This window comes from the organism of the source record quoted next, unplaced genomic scaffold, assembly GCF_019419815.1.
Source record: "Pyrus x bretschneideri cultivar Hongxiangsu unplaced genomic scaffold, Pyrus_bretschneideri_v1 Contig7, whole genome shotgun sequence".
NCBI lineage: Eukaryota > Viridiplantae > Streptophyta > Magnoliopsida > Rosales > Rosaceae > Pyrus > Pyrus x bretschneideri.
In genome coordinates, this window is record NW_025999809.1 from 3,044,749 (window position 1) to 3,067,101 (window position 22,353).

Here is a 22,353-nt window from a genome sequence, read left to right on the forward strand (position 1 = left end):
CTTCCAAGGCCGAATCGCGAATGTGCAGTGTGTTTCCGGATCTGGAGATGTGGAGTGTGTTGCCGGATTGGAGCTGACGCCCTAAACCCCTCCCTGGCCCTCCTTACCGCCACCCAATGCAGATAGCAGAGTGAGAACACCCTTCATGTGAAAGGCTGCCGATTTGTCGCGGAGGAAACGATAGCCAAGGACGCCACTGGTGGTTTCTGAGGACTGCCACAACGATTGTGATTCGTCTTCATCGATGGTAGCGGACGATGGGGATTTCGTCGCGTCATCATCGTTTCACAAGGCCCCGCTGCCATTCGATCTAAATTTCCCACCGTTGGATGTGGATGGAGAGTTGGGCAATGGGATGGATGCCGGTGCCAGCAGTGGAGAAAGAAGGGAATGAGAGTTGGGTGGGCGCAGAGGATAGACGGGAGGGAGGGTTAGGTGGGATGGGGGGTGTGAGATAGGAGAATGATGGGTTTTTCAATTTTTTTTTTAATTTTTTAAATTATATTTTAATTTTTTAAATTGTTTAGTATTTATGTGGGTCCGTATTGACACGTGTCGTCCAATCATTGTCCACATGGACGCCACATCACCAGTTAATGATTGATTTAACAACCTTAACAGATGTATAAAACTGTCCCAAAATTATGACTTCAGGTACCACTATGGGACCAAAAAAATTTGATGTACCAAATGTTGAAAACCAAGAAACTTCAAGATAGTAAACTGAAATTAATCTTAAAAAATATGTAATTGAGATGTAAAATAGAAATAAAACGATTTTCAAAAGATGGTGTTATCCACGTACTCCTTCTCAATTTCTAATCGTCATATCAAATGACTTGAAGATGGTTAACATATCTCTACTAATTAATAAAATACTCATTGTCAACCAAAATTCTATGAAATTACTAGTTTAACCCTCTGATTAAAACAATACATGAATAAGAAATATAGGGTAGAAATGTAATTTCACACAATCAAATTTTGCTATTTTTTTTTTCAAAGTCTCAGCTACATGTAATTCTAACATATCTTTAAATAAATAAATAAATAAAAATAAAAAATAAAAAATAAAAAATTCTCACTCCCACATTCTTTATCACTCTCTTCCTCTTTCTCCTTCCATTTCGAAAACAAAAATAAAAAATTTTCTCACACATTTTATGTATGCCCATATGCTAGTAAAAATTAATAGAAGTGTATGGACGGTGAGAAAAATGTGTGAACACTATTATTTTAAATTAAGAAAAAATTCCAATTGCACGTGTATATAGAAATTTCTAAAAAATATTATAATGATCATCAAATAATCTAACGGTACATAAGCGTTCACGCAACTGAAGGATGACCTAGTTGATCGAAACCCCAGGAACTGGGTAAGAATAGTATACGAACAGCCTACCCACCCATCTCAAGCTCCCGTCCCTCTTTCGCCTTCACTATCTCTCCCAAATTTTTAATCATTTTTTCCCAAAATTTTCCTTCAATTCAATCAATTTGAATCCAAAACCCTAAACCCAATCACCAATTCCACTCAAATTTGAACCGGATTCTAGGGTTTCTCTGCCATTCTGAAAACCCTAATTAAAACTTGCCATTTTTGTCTCTCACTCCATTGGCCAGAGCTAAAGGTTGAATATTGCTGAAGATCCACCAGAGCTCACTTTCTCAGCAGTACACGACTATGTGAAAGTCTCACTCTTTCAGGGTCAGTTTTTTTTTTTTTCATAGATTTTTGCATATTTGTTAGAATTTACATTGAAATTTCATTTTTTTTCCCGCTAAAATTGTAGAGGAACTGAGACTTATTTGAACCTATTTATGTATCAGTGATTTTATTTATGCGTAAATATATTTACGTACATAATACCCATTTTATAATTGCACAGAATACAGCACTGTCAGTGTGAGGTTGGGGACTTGAGATCATTCTATTGGAATTGATCTGAAACAGTTTGAAACTTTGACATGGATAACGAGGTGATTGAATTTGATATTGGGTTGGGAGGAGGGGGAGGCCGAGATGGGGACGATGATTTTGTAGACATTGAGCATCCTGTTGATGATGAGGAAATGGTTGATAGTCCTCTTATGGGAAGTGCCACTGGTAGTGGGAGTGGTATTGTTTTCGGTGGTGGAGGGAGTGGTGAAATTTACTTGCCTGAGGGGGATCTCTTGGACCTTGAGCCATATGATGGCATGGAATTTGAGTCTGAAGAGGCTGCCAAGGCCTTTTACAATTCGTATGCACGGCGTGTTGGGTTCAGTACTCGTGTCAGCTCCTCACGTCGTTCCAGGCGCGATGGAGCAATCATACAGAGGCAGTTTGTTTGTGCTAAAGAGGGTTTCCGGAATTTGAATGAGAAGCGCACCAAGGATAGGGAGATTAAGCGCCCTCGGACTGTCACTAGGGTAGGGTGCAAAGCATCCTTTTCTGTGAAGATGCAAGATTCGGGAAGATGGGTGGTGTCTGGTTTTGTTAAAGAGCATAATCATGAGTTGGTTCCGCCTGATCAGGTGCATTGTCTTCGTTCTCACAGGCAAATATCCGGTCCTGCTAAGACTTTGATTGATACCTTGCAGGCTGCTGGAATGGGCCCCAGGAGGATTATGTCAGCGCTGATTAAGGAATATGGTGGGATAAGCAAAGTCGGATTTACAGAGGTGGACTGTAGGAATTACATGAGGAATAATCGCCAGAAGAGCTTAGATGGGGACATTCAGATGCTTTTGGATTACTTGAGACAAATGCAAGCTGATAACCAGAACTTTTTCTATGCCGTGCAGGGCGATGGCGATAAGTCCATGGGAAATGTCATTTGGGCTGATCCAAAGGCAAGGATCAACTATAGTTACTTCGGTGATACTGTTACTTTTGACACTACCTACAGGTCTAACAGGTACCGCTTGCCCTTTGCACCTTTTACAGGGGTGAACCATCATGGACAGCCTATTTTGTTTGGTTGTGCCTTTCTGATAAATGAATCTGAAGCATCATTCGTTTGGCTGTTCAAAACATGGCTTATGGCAATGTCAGGCCGCCCCCCAGTGTCAATTACCACTGATCATGATCCCGTGATACAGTCAGCCATCAAGCAGGTTTTCCCACAGACCCGGCACCGTTTCTGCAAATGGCACGTCTTTAAGAAATGCCAGGAGAAGCTATCCCATGTGTTTCTTAAACATCCAACTTTTGAAGCAGACTTTCACAAGTGTGTTAATTTGACTGAGTCCATAGAAGAATTTGAGTCTTACTGGTTGTCTCTTGTTGATAAATACAGTCTCAGAGATCATGAATGGATTCAAATGGTATACTCCGCTCGCAGGCAGTGGGTCCCTGTTTATCTGCGGGACACTTTTTTTGCAGAAATGTCCATTACCCAAAGAAGTGACAGTATGAACTCATATTTTGATGGATATGTGAATGCTTCAACAAATTTGAGCCAATTCTTTAAGCTTTATGAGAAAGCTCTAGAGAGTCGAAATGAGAAGGAAGTGAAAGCAGACTTTGAAACTATGAACACTGCCCCAGTTTTGAAAACCCCATCTCCAATGGAAAAGCAAGCATCCGAGCTTTACACAAAAAAGATATTTATGAGGTTTCAAGAGGAGCTAGTTGGAACGCTAACTTTCACGGCATCTAAGGGTGATGATGATGGGGAGATCATCACATATCAAGTAGCAAAGTTTGGGGAAGACCATAAAGCATATTATGTTAAGCTTAATGTTTTGGAGATGATGGCAACTTGTAGTTGCCAGATGTTTGAGTTTTCAGGTCTTCTTTGCAGACATGTATTGGCAGTCTTTAGAGTGACCAATGTGCTGACGCTCCCATCCCATTACATATTGAAACGATGGACTAGAAATGCCAAGAGCAGCGTCATGTTAGAAGAACGTTCTAGTGATGTATATACCAATTATCTAGAATCTCATACTGTGCGATACAATACCCTACGTCATGAGGCTTTTAAATTTGTAGATGGAGCAAGGTCTTCAGAAACTTATGACATCGCAGTAGAAGCTTTGAAAGAAGCTGCAAAAAAAGTAGCTCATGCCATAAAGAATGAGGGGAAAGCCATGCTCAATGGGCATGTCAGGGGGAGTTTGGCTGGTGGAGCAAGTCGGGCAGCACATTGTGCTAGTGGGGATTATGAAGGAAGCTCTGGACAACATTTGTCTGAGGTCAGAGCTATTTCCCGATTTTCTTTATTTGATTACTTTTATTAAGGCCTTAGCCTTATATTTTTACCTTTGATGGAGTGTTCTGTGTTGACAGAGTCTTTCTTTGCTGATAGTTTGACTAATGGAATGCTATTTGGACTGTTTGCATATGTGATCTGTTCAAGCCTGCTGTAACTTTGTTCTAATGGATGTTATTGTGCAGGATGACATGGACAAAAAAATCCGAGAACTTACGAACGAGCTGGAGTGCGCAAAGCGGAAATGTGAAGTTTACCGGGCTAACCTGCGTTCAGTTTTGAAAGATATAGAGGATCATAAGTTACAGTTGTCAATTAAAGTACAAAACATTAAAATTGGCATGAAAGACGGCCTAATCCTATAAAGGTGCAATATAGTCTCATGTACTTATCTTTTATTTTGATTGTTTTTTAGTCAGTGTACTTTCACAATGTTTTTTGGATAAGGCTGTTCCTTCACTTATGGATGCTGTAGAAATTGGAAGTCTGAAAGTTGTGCTATGTTTCCACAAATTTTGTAGATGCATATGCTATGAATTTATAGTTGTAGGATTCGAACTCTATGCAGGTAGTTGTCCTTGCGTCTGACATAAGATCAATCGGAAAATAAGCTCCACTTATGTGGAAATTGGCAGGGTCCATATTGTAGATTATGGATCTTGGCTGTGGATTTGACTCGTGACAGGCTTGATACCTCACATGTAAATCTTATATTGGCTGATTCATTAGACTTGTTTTCTTTTCATTATCAGTTAATAGTTATGTCATTTTAAACCGATTTATATTGTTTCTGACATTTTATGGGGTGTGATTCTTGTGATCTCCAAGTCAGCAATGGTAACTTTGTAGGAGGAAAAATCGTTGTGTGAATGGTTGCACAAGAAGACAGACATCAGAGCTGAAAGGTTCATCAGGGTATGGAAATGCTTTGGTAGCTTTTTTCTCTTTGTGTTTGTGTGTACTCTCTCATTTGTCTATTGGTTGCAGTCGAAGGTAATAATCAGATGTTATTTTCTGTGCCCGTCGAATAACACCTTCAATTTTAAGTTTTCATATAAGCTTGTAGGGAAATTCATCCTTGAATTGACAAGTCATCTTCTACTCATCCTTGCAAATTGGCTGAACAGAATCCATTGACTGCAGTTTCTGTTAGAAAGGTTAATGCATTTTCATTGGAGTATATATGTACAAACAGTTTGTTTACTATTCGTGCTTGGATCGATCTTTAGGCTTTTGTTGTCCCGTTTTGCTTCGGTAGTGATTTACATGTGTATACAGTTTCGCTCGTTAAGCTCATTTGGAGTTTGCTGATTATCTGGTATTGTGCCGATTGTCAGTTATCACCTTGCTTTCGCATTGAGAGCAATACGGTGCAGTATGACACCGAAACTGAAAGCTTGAGTTTGGGTGGCTGGGAAAGTGAGGATGGAATGTTATGTTCTTCCGAGCCTTTTTTCGGAGTGAGTTTTATTTTGCAATGTGATAATCAGTATTCTTGTGTTTTGTATACACTTGTAGGATCTGAATTTCTCGAGTAGAGTTCAATCAACTGAAAGAACAAATTGAAGAAATGAAAAGAGTCGACCGTGCTGGAGTTGAGATGCTTTCAAGAAATCAAAATATGAGGATGATGATTTTCCCCTCTCTAAAAACAACCAAGTGTTGAAGAGTTTTAGCTACTCCAACCGAGTTCGAGCACTGTTGGAGGAGCCTCGAGGGGGTTCGAACAATGTTCGATGAGAGAACTTTTGGTAAAGGTGTTATTTGGTCGGGCAAGTGGGGTAAGTTACTAAAAAGTTGTCACGTTGATACGAATGGTGTCGGATGAAGGAGGTTTGAGAGAGAGAGAGGTGCCCGGAAAGTGACCCACTTTCCACGCTGGAGTTTTTCGAAGAAGGAACTTGTAGATCCTATGTAGTCATCCGACCTACGTGTTCGCATGATCACAAACACAAAAGTAAGGACCTCTAGTATTTTGTATTACCCATTGACGCATCCCAACCTCCAGATGGTACACACCTAAAAGGTGATGAAGTTATTTTATGCATGATGACTCGAGAGACAAAATATTACAGGTTAATTCTTAAAAAAATATAAATAAAATAAGAACGCAAATTTCTATTGGGAATTCGACATAACCTTCCCGGTTTTAATACAAATTACCTTATTTTATCCTGCAAGAAAATAACAAATCGTGGTCGAATGTGTTCCCCGAGCCCACCTATGGCTCCAGCCACGGTGGTACAGTTTAGGTCGTGCCGCGTGGACGAGTTCAGCCCCAAGATGGGGCAATGGATAGATTCTTGCTGAATCTTCTTTGTGAAAATTCTATGAATTTTCAAATTATATCTGTTCATTGTATATTCTGCAATGAGAAATTATTGTAAATTTTTTATTTAAAATTGAATATAAACAGTATCTGAAGAAAAATTGCCACACAATGTACGATGAACAGATGTGATTGGAGGATTTCCGAGATCCTCACAAAGAGGATCCGGCAAGGATCCTTTCTCCAATGGATACTCATGAATACTCCATCACCACCACCACCACCGCCGCAATTAACACATAACTAACTACTAATGGTTACTCATGGAGGCTAAATGAGCTTTATATTGAGAAAATGGGTGAAAGTCTTTAATATATATATATATATATATATATATATATATATATATATAGTCGGACTTATAATTTATTTACTAATAAAAAATAATATTATTATATCGTAATAGTAAGTGATGTAATTATTAATGTTGGCTATTCATGCTTGGACATTATATTTGGAAGAGGTGTTTACCCGTTATTGATCGAAGTTATTTTTTATTTGATTGTACTGGAAATGACTGTATTAGATACTCATCTCTTTAATTAAAAAAAAATTCCAATAAAAAATTTCATGAAAAATAAAAGGAAAATTTTATTTGAATCCATGTAACCTCTTTCTACACTCAACTTATTCTTTAAACCCTTATTATTTTTAATTAAAGAATTAATATCTCTTTAAACAAAAATTTATTACCTAAATTACCCTCCCAAACCCAATTTAAAATGTAAATTTATCTTTACACGCATTTAGAAAATAAAATCCAAAATTAAATAATTTGGTGAAGTTTCTACTTGTTTATGAATATTCCATATACCTAACACTTTTCAATTTCTTGTTTTCTTGATATTCATGTATCAGTGATTTTATTTGCAGGTAGGAATAATAGATTTTCTTGCGCAGAAGAAGATGCTTCAAAGGTTGTGTATTCAAAGCTTTAGAATCACCATCTATCGATAAAAAAAAATAAGCTTGTTTTTCTCTATAAGAACTATTAGGGTTTTAGCCGAAATGATAGTAGAATAAACAAGGTGTGATGATGGGTTTAATTATAAGGTGTGGATTTATTGATAAATATAAGTTTTATTATTAATTTTATATTGTGTTTGATGGTAATCATATACTATGATAAAAAAGATAATTAACATTTAAAATTTAAATTAGATGTAAAAAGAGGGTACGCGGTTCAAATAAGATTTCCCAAATAAAATTCCAAGAGATCACTATTCACTAAAAATGGAGCTTTAAGCAGCGCCTAGGCGGGCCTCTCTATCACGCTCAACTCTCAACTCTCAACTCTCGAGTCTCAAGAAACACAATCGCCAGAGGACGACGGCGATCGGGACTTGCCTTTGATTTTGACGAAGACCCACTATTCCGTGCAGCAGAGCTCGATTGCAGTTTTGGGTGAGTCTCAATTCCCCAGTACATATAATTTTGCTTCAATTTGTTCATCGTCTTCCGGATTTCTCTTCAATTTTTTTTTTTTTGAGGCCAACTGATTCAAAATTCAAATTCATGTTTAAATTGATAAGTGTGGGTGTGGGTACCCAATTATTTGCAGGCTTTCAGCTTCCTAAATGCTAAAGCATCTTTCTTTTTTACTACCCAATTGCCTATTTTCACCAAATTTACAGTTTCTTCTCTCTCTCTCTCTCTGTGAAGTAGTTTGTGGGTTGGTGTTAACTGGTAAATATTTTACTTTTCCTGTTTTACTAAACTGCAATGTTAATGGTGTTGGTTGAAGACAATTTCAAAGTTTTGGACTGTTTAGAGTATGTTGAAGTTTTTCTGATTGAACAATTCCCTTCTTATAACAATGTGTTAACGTTGCGAATAATTTTCAGGCCAGTAAGGCCTTTCTACATGCAATATAAGTAATAGCGGAATCATGGCATTATTCTAGTAAATATAGCTAAAGACTTTCATGTAAGAATTTATTAGGGATGGAACACTTTCACAGTCGGGTTGAGCCTGGTCATGATGATCGCATATACGATGCTTAGCATTTAATTTTAGCGAAAATGCACTGATGTTGGTAGATAACATGCTTTAGTTTTAGTTTGAGGTTTTGAACCTTGGCTTGTGTGAGTTACCTTCCATGTTTAACAATGGCCTTTGGTGGAACCATTTCTGACTGTTTTTCTTCCCTCATGGGGTACAGTTAAATTGAGAAGCTACATGAGTGGCGTCAGACAGAGGACCCTCGGGGGTGGGGGTCAGCATGTTCTGGACTATCTAAAAAGAATGCAGGCAGACAATCCTGCTTTCTTTTATGCAGTTCAGAGTGATAGTGATCACTCTAGTGGTAATATATTTTGGGTGGACGCAACAGCCAGGATGAACTATACATATTTTGGAGATGCTGTTATATTTGACACTTCGTATAGGATAAACCGCTACAGGGTACCGTTTGCCTCATTCTCCGGATTTAATCATCATGGCCAGCCGGTGTTGTTTGGCTGTGCGTTAATTCTCAATGAGTCTGAGTCCTCCTTCGTATGGCTATTTCAAACTTGGCTTCATGCAATGGCTGGACGCCTCCCTGTCTCTATCACTACTGATCCAGATAGGCACATGCAAGTTGCAGTTGCGCAAATTCTTCCTGAAACCCGCCATCGCTTCTGTAAGTGGGCCATATTTAAACAAACACAAGAGAAGTTGGATCAGCTGTATCATTCTCATCCTACTTTCGAAACCGAGTTTAAGAAGTGTGTCAATGAGAGTGAGACAATTGATGAGTTTGAGTCACGGTGGCAGTCATTGCTCGGAAGATACTACATCATGGATAATGAGTGGCTTCAATCCATGTACAATGCTAGGCAACAGTGGGTCCCGGTTTACATGAAGGACACCTTTTTTGGAGAGTTTGCTGTAAGTGAGGGAAGTGAAAGGTTAGCCTTGTTTTTTGATGGGTATGTGAATGCATCCACTACCATGCAGGTTTTGATTAAGCAGTACGAGAAAGCTTTAGTTAGTTGGCATGAAATGGAATTAAAAGCAGATTATGACACTACTAATACTATGGCAGTTCTGAAGACACCGTCTCCTATGGAAAAACAAGCTGCAAACCTCTATACAAGGAGAATATTTAAGAAGTTCCAGGAGGAGTTGGTTGAGACCATGGCAAATCCTGCAACCAAAATTGATGACTCAGGAACTGTTGCCACCTATCGAGTGGCCAAATTTGGAGAAGACCACAAAGCTCATGCTGTTAGTTACAATTCCTATGAGATGAAAGCTAGTTGTAGTTGTCAAATGTTTGAATATTCAGGGATAATCTGTAGGCACATACTGGCAGTTTTTAGAGCAAAGAATGTTCTCACACTTCCTCCTCAATATGTATTGAAACGATGGACAAGAAATGCCAAGAGTGGAGCTGGCGGAGCTATGCTGGATGAACGTGCTTCTGAATCGCCAAGCAATTCTCGAGAGTCTGTAACAGTTAGGTATAACAATCTACGTCAGGAAGCAATCAAATATGTAGAAGAGGGAGCAAGGTCTATCCACATATACAATGTAGCAATGAATGCTCTACAGGAAGCTGCTAAGAAAGTTGCTGCTACCAAGAATAAAGGTTCTGGAGCTACACAGGGTAGTTCCCTTGCCAATGGAGGTAGCCAAGAAATTCCTGCGACTGAAGCGAATGAAATGGCAGGGTATCAATCCACGGTGAGTTGTCCTACCTCACAACCTGATCTGTTCTATTTAATATTGATATTTATCGTTGTTGTTGGTGGTGTTGTTCTGGTTATAATTCTTATTGACGAGAATATCTTCCTTTCCTCTCACACACACTGGGGTCATTTGGGAAGTTTCTGAACATGGAATAGAATTATTGAGAAGTGCAATGTCTTCTCTCATGAATCTGGAAATTGTGGATATATTCTCTGAATTATTTGCTTCTTCGGTAGCTTAGGTGCATGTAGCTATTGAACTGTGCAAACCAAGAAATAATGCATCTTTAGGTGTTCCCTGTTTACAAACTTACAAACACTGTAATTCATAAAGTCAATTTCACGACTGTAGCCAGAGAGGCCCAGATTTGAATTATGATATTTAGAATCCGTGCATGACATAATTTGCGGTTGTGTTTTCAGTACGATTGTGAAATACCACGCCGTTATTTCTGTTTACATATTATTTTCATCCATACTCATTATTTTCATCAGGATGAGAAGGAAAAGAAAATCCGCGAATTGTCTGCTGAGTTGGAGAACACCAACAAACGCTGTGAAGTTTATCGTGCAAATCTGCTTGCTGTTCTACGAGATATGGAAGAGCAGAAGTCGAAGCTTTCGGTGAAGGTTCAAAGTGCAAGGCTAAGTCTGAAGGAGTGAATGCTATCTTAGCCACGGGTTTAACGTCCTCTAATGTCAATACTAGGAAGCTGTACCATTAGGTCTTCGCCGTCTTTAGCCATTTGTTACAGTTTATTACTTGTTTGTGACAAATTCATGCTTTATAACCACTTGGCTTGTTATGCATGCAGTTCGAACACTCTCTGTTATTTTTCAATTAATTCCCCCAATAAAATAGGAAATCCCTCTTGAATCTTCCATAATCGTACAGGGTTTAACAAACAAAGAAAAAGAAAAAGAAAAAAAGAGAATATGGAATCAAATAATGTGGCTCTTTACCATATTGGGGGAAAGATGATGAGTCATTGTATGACCGTATGGGTTCAAATTCTGTTAATGATTAATCTAACATCTAATCTAACAAAATCCACCGCTTGACAAAAAAAAAAAAAAAAAAGAAAAAAAAAGGTGAAAGTTAAAACAAGAAGAATTTCCGTGCAGTGCTGCCTTTAGCTGGGAAGAGGCAACCCTTGAGACGATTGCTTCTTCGTTTATCTTCAAGTCTGATAGAAATTTATTTGAAATTATGTCATGTTTACTGACCTGGAACGAGTATTAGATTGTTTCGGTTCATGACTTTTTTCTTGTTTACTAACATATTTTCGAATTAAAAAAAAATTATGTGAGTCCCGTATTACAATCCATAACTTAATACCTGAAAATCAAGAATTCGACTCATTAAGAAGATCAACTGATCACATATCCATTCCTTACAACTTTCCCGATTCACGACTTTTTTCTGTTACAAGTAACTATCCTCTAAAAAAAAACAGATGCGATCCAACACTTAGCAGCTTCAACTATACAAAGATGTCACAGTACCCCTAAATTTGGAAATCACAGTGGTATATCACCTGTGACAGAGGGCAGAGGCACAAAACCATCTCATCTGTTCATCGCTTTTTGCTTTGTCTTTATTAAAATATAAGGAAGCTTCCACATAAATCCATCCATGCTGCTGCTTTTACAATCTTTGAAATCCTTTATTTATCAAAGAGACAAGAGAGAATAATAAATCCAAAAATTTGTGAGCCTACAATGACCTCACCTTCAACATCAAGTTTCCCATCAGAAAACAATGGAGGAAGAGATGATCCGGACGTGGTCATTCCAATTGAATTGCCAGACGATGTTAATATAACTCAGCTGATGTCGTCAATGGAGGAACGTCTTAAGTCAGTTGAGAAAACAGATTGGCTACTCCGCCCATCAGCTGGTAGGGAATCCGGCTGCATCTTCAAAGTACCTCAACTGTTGGTCGAAGTCAACAGCAAGCACTACCACCCGCATATAGTCTCCATCGGCCCATATCACCGCGGTCGCCAACATCTGGAGATGATGCAGCAACACAAATGGAGATATCTTTGCGACTTACTTGATCGAACACCATCAACTGGCCCCAAACTCGCTGATTACTTCCAGGTTGTAGCTTTGGAGGAGGAAAGATACGAGGGTGCTATTCTGAGACCCTCAACTACTTGAGCAAAAGCGAGCTCGTTGAGATGATGGTACTAGATGGTCTCTTCATTATCGAAGTCTTCTCCAGATTTGAAGATTTTGCACAAAATTTGGATGACACCATCTTTAGCTCGGAATGGATATTGCCTCAACTTAGGCTAGACTTTCTTCGGCTAGAAAACCAAATTCCTTTTTTCGTTCTTCAACAGTTATTTGATATGTCGAAACCTTCAATAAAGGATACTAATCAGTGTTCGTCCCTTAGCAAGGCTGCTTTAAAATTCCTTGGCTACGTAGTGGAACAAAGATCGGACAAAGTCTTGGAGCAATTTTTCAATGTAAGGCGGAGTACATCTACTCGATTTATTTCACTTGACTTTTACCACCGGTATTCTTCATCCTCCTCGAGAAAATCCTTCTCAGTCGGTTGAATTGATCGGAACAGTGAAAAAGCTTCATCAAGCGGGAATTAAGTTCAAGAAAAGCAAGGCAAACAGCTTCCTAGATATCAAATTCTGCAATGGAGTGCTAGAAATTCCACACGTAATAGTAGACGATTACAGTATCCATGTACTCCTGAATTTTGTTGCATTCGAACAATGTTATGAGGATTGCGACAAGCACATAACCACTTATGCTGCATTCATGAACTGCCTCATCCGCAGGCCTGCGGATGCAACCTTCCTCTCTGAGAAGAACATCATCGAGAATTATCTTGGATTCGACGAGGAGCTCGCTCAATTCTTCAACAATATGAGCAAAGATGTTGGTTTCAGCGTCATTGGGAGTTACTTAGAGCAGGTATTCAAGGATGTGAACGAGCACTGCAATAATGTTTGGAACGTGCAATGGGCAGGTTTTATGTTAAAACCCCTTGGTCTTTTATTACTCACAGTAATCCAGACCGTTTTATCCATTTTTGAATTTAACGGTCCACAGGAGCGTAGCGGAGGGCACTAGGTTTAGGGCGCGCCGATCATCTCTCAAGTGCTCTATGGGATTTCATTTCCTTACAATTCATTTGGTTTTGCATCATTTGATTTCTTTGTTGATTTGCCTTTTACTAATTTCTCATATGTTTGGCTGGTGTGTAGTATTTAGCTTTCATATATGAATCTAGAGTGTATTTTACCTTTAATCAGCGCTGCATGTTGTTTATATATATATATATGTGTGTGTGTGTGTGTGTGTTTCTATTTAAACATGATCTTCTATTTTGTTATTTTTTATGGGTTTTTATCACAAATTACTTTAGTCTAAAGTAGGAGGGAAATTGGCACTATTCATATGAACAGTGTTTTGAACCACATTTCAATTTATTTACAAGATTACCACTATGCTGAAGGCTGCTGGATTAGTTCGTTTTGGGCTGTGTTTGCTTGGGCTTACCTCAATTGTTGATGAGGCCAGCCCTTTGGGTGTTCAAATGATGGGAATGCCCATCTAGGGTTAGGATCGGACGGCCCGGATTAAAAGTTTGGAGGATACTTTTGTCATCTTAATTGTCAGAACTGATTGGGATCGATGGTGAGGGGATTGTAGGGCGGACGGGAGGCCATTATCAGTTTCTGCTACTCTCCGCAAACCCAAATTTCTTCGTATCGTTCCAGTATTCAACGACAAACCCAGATCCCTAAACGCAAATTTCTTCATTTTTTCCCTCCTCCCGTTCCTGTAGGAGCATCAGATGTATCCAGATGAGCAGATCCTCAAGTCCAAGATCGAGCTCCTTAACATGACCAGCACGGTCGACTACGCCATGGACATCCACAAGTCCCTCCATCACACGAAGGTTTTCCCCAAGGCGATTAATTTCCATATTGGGTTTCCATTTTTCTTCATTTCTGGAATTTGGGTTTTAATTTCAGTAATTTATTTCTATTAATTTTAGTTCTGTTTTTAGTAAATGTTGTTCCCCTTTCCTTTTCCTCTTTTTCTCTCCCCTCTCTCTGTAACCATCCATCAAATTCCCTCATCCCTCCCTTTTCTCACTTTGTAATTTCCCTAAAATCCCTCACCGATTCTCTCTCGCCAGTCTTAGTCTCGCTAGCCGCGAGGTGTTCGAGGTCGATGAGGCGATTGCTATGGAGTCGCAGACCATCAAGCAGATGGTGGAAGATGACTACGCCAATAATGCGATACCTCTCCCCAATGTGACCAACCACATCGTCACCAAGGTCATCGAGTACGGCCGGAAGCATGTCGAACGTCGAGGCGGCGATAACACCGACGTCGGCAAGAGCGGCGATTAGACTATCAAGAAGTTTGTCGGACTTCATCAACGAGATCAAAGCTGATCAGAATGTTCTCTTTGATCTGGTCTTGGTGAGTATCGTGATCCCAACTCTTTGTTATTATTAGTTCAATTTCTCTGTTTGAGTGAATGCAGAGTTTTCTGTCATTCAAATGCAGGAGTCGCTTCGGCTCTCAATTGTTCAGCAGCCCAGAAACGATTTGATTTGATTGGGAGTCGTAACCTGTTTGAATAATTATATATATATTGTTTGGCTGTCTGCTATACAAATTAGCACAAAACAAGAAAGATTTAGTCACAAGTAAATAAAACTATAATTCTCACTTAGTTAGTGCTGCAAAATCTGTGTTGGGTCAATAATTGCAAGCTATTTTTTCCGAGAAACAATCAGATTAACTAATAAGTGTGTAGGTTTCACGTGAACTTTTTGTCTGCAAATTGGTGCCGTTTCTATGTCAAATTTTTCTTATGGCAAGTGAGGTTTCTATCCCTGTTCTACTTCTACCTGCATGGATTTGAATTTCTCATCTATGATTATTTTTGTACAAATAATTTCAGGATCGCAGGGCTGAAAGAGAACATGGACGTTTACCGCGTGATGCTGGAAGGATGGACAAATGTGTGATTGAATCAGGTGATAGTAGCGGGAATGAGAGTAGTGCCTAAACAAACATGTCATTATGGGGAAAGCAAGAAGTTGAAGAAGAGCATTAGCCCCTCACCAGCCACCAGTTCAAGGTGATGCAGTTTAATCGAATCAGGTTGAATTGAATAATCCTTGAAGTGACAAGAAGAAGCCGACTAAGCCAAGTAATAATTCTTAATTACTTAGATGTTTTCATTTTAATTTATGATTTGATTGGCCCTTATAGAAATTTCGAGCTCCTTAATTGTTGGACCATTGATATGTTATGAGTGTTGATTAGTGTAGGTGTGTAAATGTAGTGTATGGGTGTTAAGTAATTCAGATGTTATCGACGATCTCAGAAGGGAAGGGGTATCCCCTTCTTCTTTTTCTCTTGAACTCTCTCTATCAAAAAACTAAACCATGGCCGCCAGTTTTCTTATCCTTTAATCGCTGATCTCCTCAGGTTTGCCTCAAGCCGGCGAAGGAATCAGGGGAACGGAGCTCAGGCTATCAGAGGTATATTTTCACATCCCTAAAATTTTATTTTATTTTATTAATTTCAACCGGATCTGAGAATTTCTAAGTCATGGATCTATGAATAGTGTGTGTTGAGTCTCTGAGCATCTCTATTTTTTTTTTTCATCAAATGGTCTCTATAGTGTCTCTGTGGGTTTGTGCATCTATGTATGAATATGATCTCTGCAAGCTCATTATTGTCCTGGGAAACCACCTAAATTATCGATCCCTTGCTTTCTATGTACAGTGTTATCAAGTTCTATTTTCTAATTTTCTGATTTTGAGGTGGAGGGAGAGCTAATGTAGTAATGTTCAGGTATTTTGTGTCTTTTGGGTAACTTTGTGATATGCAGTTGATTTTAGGAATTGATTTATGGTGGCTTGAATGCACTGACAGAAGTTACTGTTTCTGTTAATGCGGATGACGGAAATCGACCCAAGTTCAAACTGAAACAGTATGATTATTTTGGTTATGGTGAGAACTCAGAACCCTTTCTTAATCTTTCCTGTTTTTGGAATTGAAAAATTGGGTTAATTTTATGATGATTCACCGAGAATTTGTTAATCGCTTTAATGCATATTAGGTAGGGTTTCTGCTTTGTAGGATCTATTTCTGGTCTTTAGAAATTGCTTGATTTGGTATTGTCAAATGGTATATGAATTTCCATGTTCAATTTGTCAGTATGTTGTTGTAGTAGTTTAATTGGATGCAATATAAGTTGAGGTGTTGACATGAAATCAGACACAAGTAGTTTTCCTCGATTTCGCGGTATAAAGTTTTAGTTTGATTTAGGCTATAAATGATAACCAAATTAAGTTGAATGAGTTGTCACAATCAGAGATGGCTGATGACATTTTGAACTGCTCAGATACAACTGAAGTGGAGAAGGATAGCTCAGTGGCTTCCTAAGGTGCAATGCTACTTCAAAATGCTTTAGTTCAGAAGCCGGCAGAATCAATTTTCAATCTTGGGCCAAGAAAGAAATCATTATCTGATATTGCGAACTTACTGGTATGCTTCATTATCCTTTTTGAACCCTGCTTTATTTTTCTTAAAGAACTAAAATCTTTTATAGTGAGTACTTTGTTCTCCGCTCTAATAATTATCTTACCCTTATATGGGACTGTTTGCGTTTCAAAAGTATTTTTTAAGGTACTTATGACTCCTAATTGCCATTTTGCATTAAAAAATACTTTACTGCTTGCTGGGGTTTACCCCTTGGAGCATTTCATTACGTTTCTCCTTACTCTCTGACTAAAAAAATTTTTAAACCCTATATAGGTGAATGCAGACGCTGCAAAACCCGGCTCAAAGAACTGTAGATGCTGAAGACAAAAAAGAAGCAAAGGATGCATTGCAAGCATAAGGTTGAGATAAAATTTTCATTATGAAAGAGAACATTGGTCTTCATTTGCCTGCACTTTTTACTACAAATTTAATTAATATGCTTGAAACTTACGATGCCAAATCATGGTTCAATACGAATATATTTGGATTATTGGATAAGCATCGGCCAATTGGAAAATATGAGAGAATACTGCGTTCTCTGATTTTTTTTGCTGTTTGCTGTTGTGATTACATGTTAGTTTATACTCATTTTTAAAGAACTATGTATGGTAGTTGATATTGTGGCATGTGAAAATCCTTAGTTTTGTATTGGATTTCAATATTGTCACCTACATGTAGTGATTAAAAGGCTATGGATTATTTTCAAAGTTTTTAGTACCGTTAGGTCAGGTTTTGGGGGATGGTTGTCTCGCTTTGTTTCATTTTCTCTCATTTGGGTATTTTTCTCTTTGTTCTATGTATTTATTCTTTGTTTTAAGGTCAGTTGCCTATTTTTATTTTTATTTTATGTTTCTTTTTGTGGGTTTTCAATTCGTTAATTTGTCACTCTGTGTCATTTTAATTTCTTCCTTCATTTATGATTAAATTGATGTTGGATTTTAGTTGTTAAAAATATGATTTTTTTTCTGCTTCAGCTTCTTGGCATTTTTCTGGGAGTTTTAGGCTTTCAGTTGCGAGCGTATCAGAAAATAATCCCAAAAATTGGTATTGGTATTTGTATTAATGAATTTCCATTTTCTCTCCCAAAACAATTTGTTAATTGAAAATTGTTTTCTTTCTGCAGAAGGTGGTAGTGAAATTGGATTTACATAATGACAAAGAAAAGAAAAAGGCCTTGAAAGCAGTCTCCAGCCTTACAGGTATCAATTTTGTTTCAAGCATGTCGGTTTAATTTGGCTCCGTGAAAAAACTTAGAAAATAATAAAAATGTAAAAACAATTTTGAATTATTTTTCATTCATCAGCACCCATTGAGTTCTTTGTATTGGTTGAGAAGTTAATGAAATTTTGTCAAGTTTTATGTTTTTATGTATGCTTATTGTGTATAAAATGACCGTGTCTGTAAAAATTGAACCTTTGGCTTATTTCTATACAAAAATTAAAATTTTAAACCTGCTTTTTCATATTGTGGGATGAGTGTTTTGTAAAAACTTGTCCTTTGGCTCATACATGTGTAAACTTAAGGATTTGGAGTTGTTTTCTGTGTTGGTTATGAATTTTAGGTGACTAAATTGGTGGTTTCGTATATTAAGTTAAGTTACAAAGTAGATTCATGGTTGGGTTTAAGTTATATTAGAAAACATGGATCATTTAAAGTCTCTGTACAACTGGATGTTTGTTTACTTGCACAAAATTTTTGTGCATAGAAGTTTGTTTCTGCTTCTCAGGTTCTTTGCCCCGGTGTTTATTAATTGTGTTTTTCTCTATTCATTTGGGCTGTCTCAGTGGGTTGAAGATCTGATTCAAGGTTCTTTCCCTATCATTTCAATCTAGATTAGCTGGTGAGTGACATGCCCTTTGTACTGGTGTGGTATCATTGGTGCTCACTTTGTATTACTGCTTTTGTAACGTTTGGATGTCTCAAGATAAGTGCTTATAAGAGGTAAACTGTCAATTTTACAAAGTTTTCTGGTAAATTAGATATATAGTTTAATTCGAAGAGTTGTGTTGACCTTTACTTTCGTTAATTTTATAGTTTAATTGCGTCCCCTATTTCCAATCCCTATATATCTGCTCAACTCTTGGGTCAATTATTTGCCAGTAGGAATGTTCAATTGCTTGATCAATGATATCGATTCAATTTGAAGAAGAAATAGGACTTTTGTTCAATAGGGATTGAGACTCTCACATGAGTAAGATGTCCCAATTGTTCATTGATTCTTAGGTGCTACGTCTTTTTAGTTGCTTTGTGTGGAAACTATTCATGCCTGTAGCGACTAATACTTTTAAGTCCCGCAGCAACGCGCGGGCATATTTTCTCGTGATCTCTAAAGTTGACCCAAACTATCAAGATGATCAATGGAATTGAAAATCAATCAATGTAATCCCTAAAAATAATGTCGCAAAGCAATGAAGTCATTATGTCATAATTCTGTTATTTGCTAATGTGACACATAAATAGGCTCCATAAGTCGTATTATCACAAATGGTTCATGAAATTTACCCACACCATCAAGATGGTCCTTGAAATTAACCCACAATATCAAGATGGTCCTTAAAATTGAAAATCAATCAATATAGTCCTCGAAATAGGTGTCTCAAATCAATGTGGTCCTTCTGTCACAATTTTGTCAAAAATTATAGGGCGTCTTAATGAAACACTCCTGATACTGTTCACTTTTAACGTTAAGAAAATTTTTACTCTAAAAAATCACTCGTGGTACTGTTTACTTACAACACATTTTTGTCCTTTTGGTTAAAACTCAAAGTTTTCAAATATTTTTCATTAGTTTTCCTAAAATTATATTATGTGCTGATGTGACACATGAATGGGTCTCATAAGTCTAATTAAATTAAAAATAAATTAGAAATAGGTTTAATCATTTAATAATTAATTAAAAAAGTTGTCTACCTAGAAACCAAGTCTCACAATCACCTCCGATCTCAACCCACACCCCTCTACCTCTATCTATGGTAGCATTCGCCATCTTTTCTCTGGAAAAATAAAATAAAATAAAAAATAAAAAAATCTCAAGGCACTCATCCACCCTCCACTAAACCGGACCAGCTGAATCGAAACCACCTTGTGATGGCTTGGATTGACAACAACTTATGTGACTTCATTGTTAATATTTGGCTATCGACATCTACACAACCTTAATCTTAGAGAGCATGTTGGGCACTACGCTGGTGATCTTAGTGACACAGAGAACGGCGAGTTCCGTCTTGAGATAATCCCATTGTGCGAAAAGGTGTTATGACAACCTTTTTAATTAATTATTACCACATAACAAAGTTTTTAACAAAATTGTGATGGAGAGATAATATTGATTGCAGCATCTATTTTAAGGACTCAGGGACCATTTGTGATAAAGCTCGTAAATTTTGTGGAACCAATTTATGTGCCACATTAACATATAACAGAAATTTTAACAGAATTGTGATGGAATGATCACATTGATTTGCGACACTTATTTTCAAGGACTATATTGATCACACTATTTGAAATAAAAATCTTTTTAAAATATTTTTACCCTTTTTTTGTTTATTTCCCATCACATTCTACTACAAAAACTATTTGACTTTAATAAAAAATATCTCACAAACAAATTATTTAAAAAACTGGACACGAAAACACTCAACTTTTTAATAATCTCACAAACCAAATTCTTCATAAAAAACCGTCCAATCAACTTTTTTTAATAAATACAAACGTTAATTCTTGAAAAAATATGTGCAAGAGAGAATTTCTGCATACAACAAAAAAGAATGCTAAGGAAACTCTTAAAATAAAACTCTTTATGAATTCTCTAACACTTTATAGTTTAATTTTAACTCCCATACCAATTATAAAACATTGTGCATAAAACATGAGATGCATGAATCAATGAAGAGTTTCATTTTTAAAAAAGTTTCTTTTTTTTTTCACGATAAACCCAAAAACAAGCTTAGACACGCAAGCCCACAGAAATATTTAAAAAGCAGGAGAACAATAAGCCTGTGTGAGTGTGTATGCATGCCACAAGGTAAGTAATAACAAGGGAATAAATATTCGTGGGAGGAGGATTCTCCATCCTCATATTTCTATCTCCTTCCATCCTCTCCTCTCACACATTGTTTTTTATTTTATTAACTCTATAAAAAAATCAATATAAGATGTTGACGCGACTTAATTGTGATCGTTCAAATAGGAGGGCATATAAGAATAGAGAGATTAGAAGGGTAGAGAATCCTCCTCCATATTCGTGAACTCGTCAACGTTATAAATCAAAATCATAAGTATGGTACAATCTGCAACTAGTCCAAATCCCAACGATGTTCTATCTCGGACTCTGAGACATGATACAGTATTTACTTTTATTTAATTTTATGGCTGCATCAACTTTCAAGTTATTGTCTACGTACACTGTAAAAGGATCAAGTCAATCGTACTTCATCTTTAATACGAGAAATCCTATTTTAATTCTGAGATTAAGAAAATAGGCCATTTTTGGCAATTTCATTTTCTTTTTTACACTGTCACTGTTTTTTTGGATTAATTCCCCCAAGAAAATAGAAAATCCCTCTTAAATCTTATTTTAATTTTGAGATTAAGAAAATAGGTCATTTTTAGCAATTTTATTTTCTTTTTTACACTGTCACTGTTTTTTTTATTAATTCCCTCAAGAAAATAGAAAATCCCTCTTAAATCCTATTTTAATTTTGAGATTAAGAAAATAAGTCATTTTTGACAATTTCATTTTCTTTTTTACACTGTCAATGTTTTTTTTTTTTATTAATTCCCCCAAGAAAATAGAAAATCCCTCTTAAATCTTCCACAATCGTACAGGGTTTTACAAAACAAAGAAAAAGAAAAATGAGAATATGGAATCAAATAATGAAAGTGAAAGGTAAAACAAGAAGAATTTCCGTGCAGTACTGCCTTTAGTTGGCAGTGGCAACCCTTGATACGATTACTTCCAAGTTAATCTTCAAGCATACTAACCTGTAATGAATTATTAGATCGTTTCGATTCAAAACTCTCTTTTCGTTTGTTAACATATTTTTGAATTAAAAAATTACGAGTCTCATGTTACAATTCGTAATTTAATGCTTGAAAATCAAGAATTTGATTAAGAAGATTAACTGATACATATCCTTTCCTTACAATTTTTCCGATTCACAACTTTTCCTGTTACAAGTAACAAGGAATTGTCTTCTAGTCAAAAACTTCGATTTGGAGAGGAAGCATGGAATAATACTTTACAAAAAAAGATGCAATCCAACACTTGGCAGCTTCAACTATTCAAAGATCTCACAATATCCATAAATTTGGAAATCATAGTGATCATGCCACCTGTGATGGAGGCAGAAAACCATCTCATGTGCTTTTATTGCTCTGTCTTTATTAAAAAAATAAAGAAGCTTCCAAATAAATCCGTACTGCTGCTTTTACAAGCTTTGAATTCCTTTATTTATCAAAGAGATAAAGGGAGAATAATAATCCAAACACTAATTTCCACCTGTTGGGGGAGTTGAGATGAATTTTAGTCTCTGAAGAAAAAAAAGCATTCCTTCCTTGATACTCTAGAATTATCCCTCAAGTGAAAACCCATTTACAAGTT

General features: G+C 37.0%; 2 protein-coding genes, 1 long non-coding RNA gene and 1 pseudogene across 15 annotated transcripts; all 4 read left to right on the forward strand.

Annotated features, from left to right (window-relative positions):
- Nucleotides 1-1,229: 1,229 nt before the first annotated feature.
- Nucleotides 1,230-6,249, forward strand: LOC125472387 (protein FAR1-RELATED SEQUENCE 5-like). 5 transcript variants are annotated; one of them, XR_007254329.1, is made up of 5 exons: nt 1,230-1,708; nt 1,890-4,182; nt 4,385-4,566; nt 4,768-5,356; nt 5,537-6,249. XR_007254329.1 is itself a non-coding variant. In XM_048573738.1 (4 exons), exons 2-3 carry the CDS (start codon nt 1,969-1,971, stop codon nt 4,562-4,564), a joined length of 2,394 nt encoding a protein of 797 aa, XP_048429695.1. In that variant the 5' UTR covers nt 1,230-1,708; nt 1,890-1,968; the 3' UTR covers nt 4,565-4,566; nt 4,768-6,249. The 5 variants fall into 5 exon arrangements, 2 of the variants coding, with proteins under 2 accessions (XP_048429695.1, XP_048429694.1); XR_007254330.1 differs by having other exon boundaries at nt 5,718-6,249; XR_007254331.1 differs by having other exon boundaries at nt 4,768-4,900; nt 5,028-6,249.
- Nucleotides 6,250-7,744: 1,495 nt separating this feature from the next.
- Nucleotides 7,745-11,086, forward strand: LOC103949522 (protein FAR1-RELATED SEQUENCE 9). The gene is made up of 3 exons (XM_048573739.1): nt 7,745-7,932; nt 8,690-10,197; nt 10,698-11,086. The coding sequence occupies exons 2-3, from the start codon at nt 8,707-8,709 to the stop codon at nt 10,863-10,865; spliced, it is 1,659 nt and encodes a 552-aa protein (XP_048429696.1). The 5' UTR covers nt 7,745-7,932; nt 8,690-8,706; the 3' UTR covers nt 10,866-11,086.
- A 198-nt stretch (nt 11,087-11,284) lies between these two features.
- LOC125472389 lies at nt 11,285-13,582 on the forward strand (annotated as a pseudogene).
- A 113-nt stretch (nt 13,583-13,695) lies between these two features.
- On the forward strand, nt 13,696-18,749 carry LOC103944652. Of its 9 annotated transcripts, none has more exons than XR_007254338.1 (10): nt 13,696-14,669; nt 15,157-15,408; nt 15,690-15,742; nt 15,990-16,058; nt 16,143-16,217; nt 16,612-16,754; nt 17,025-17,110; nt 17,726-17,795; nt 17,875-17,950; nt 18,536-18,749. It is a non-coding gene; the product is annotated as an uncharacterized LOC103944652 (long non-coding RNA). The 9 variants fall into 9 exon arrangements; XR_007254334.1 differs by lacking the exon at nt 15,990-16,058 and having other exon boundaries at nt 13,696-14,136; nt 14,380-14,669; nt 16,096-16,217; XR_007254333.1 differs by having other exon boundaries at nt 13,697-14,669; nt 16,140-16,217.
- The last annotated feature ends 3,604 nt before the right edge of the window (nt 18,750-22,353 follow it).

What these genes read in the sequence shown, in the direction of transcription:
- LOC125472387 (XM_048573738.1), top strand. Translation starts at nt 1,969, where the DNA reads ATGGATAACGAGGTGATTGAATTTGATATTGGGTTGGGAGGAGGGGGA. An exon ending in CTGGACAACATTTGTCTGAG is followed by an intron (nt 4,183 to 4,384) that starts GTCAGAGCTATT and finishes GTTATTGTGCAG; the next exon opens with GATGACATGGACAAAAAAAT.
- LOC103949522 (XM_048573739.1), top strand. Translation starts at nt 8,707, where the DNA reads ATGAGTGGCGTCAGACAGAGGACCCTCGGGGGTGGGGGTCAGCATGTT. An exon ending in TGGCAGGGTATCAATCCACG is followed by an intron (nt 10,198 to 10,697) that starts GTGAGTTGTCCT and finishes TATTTTCATCAG; the next exon opens with GATGAGAAGGAAAAGAAAAT.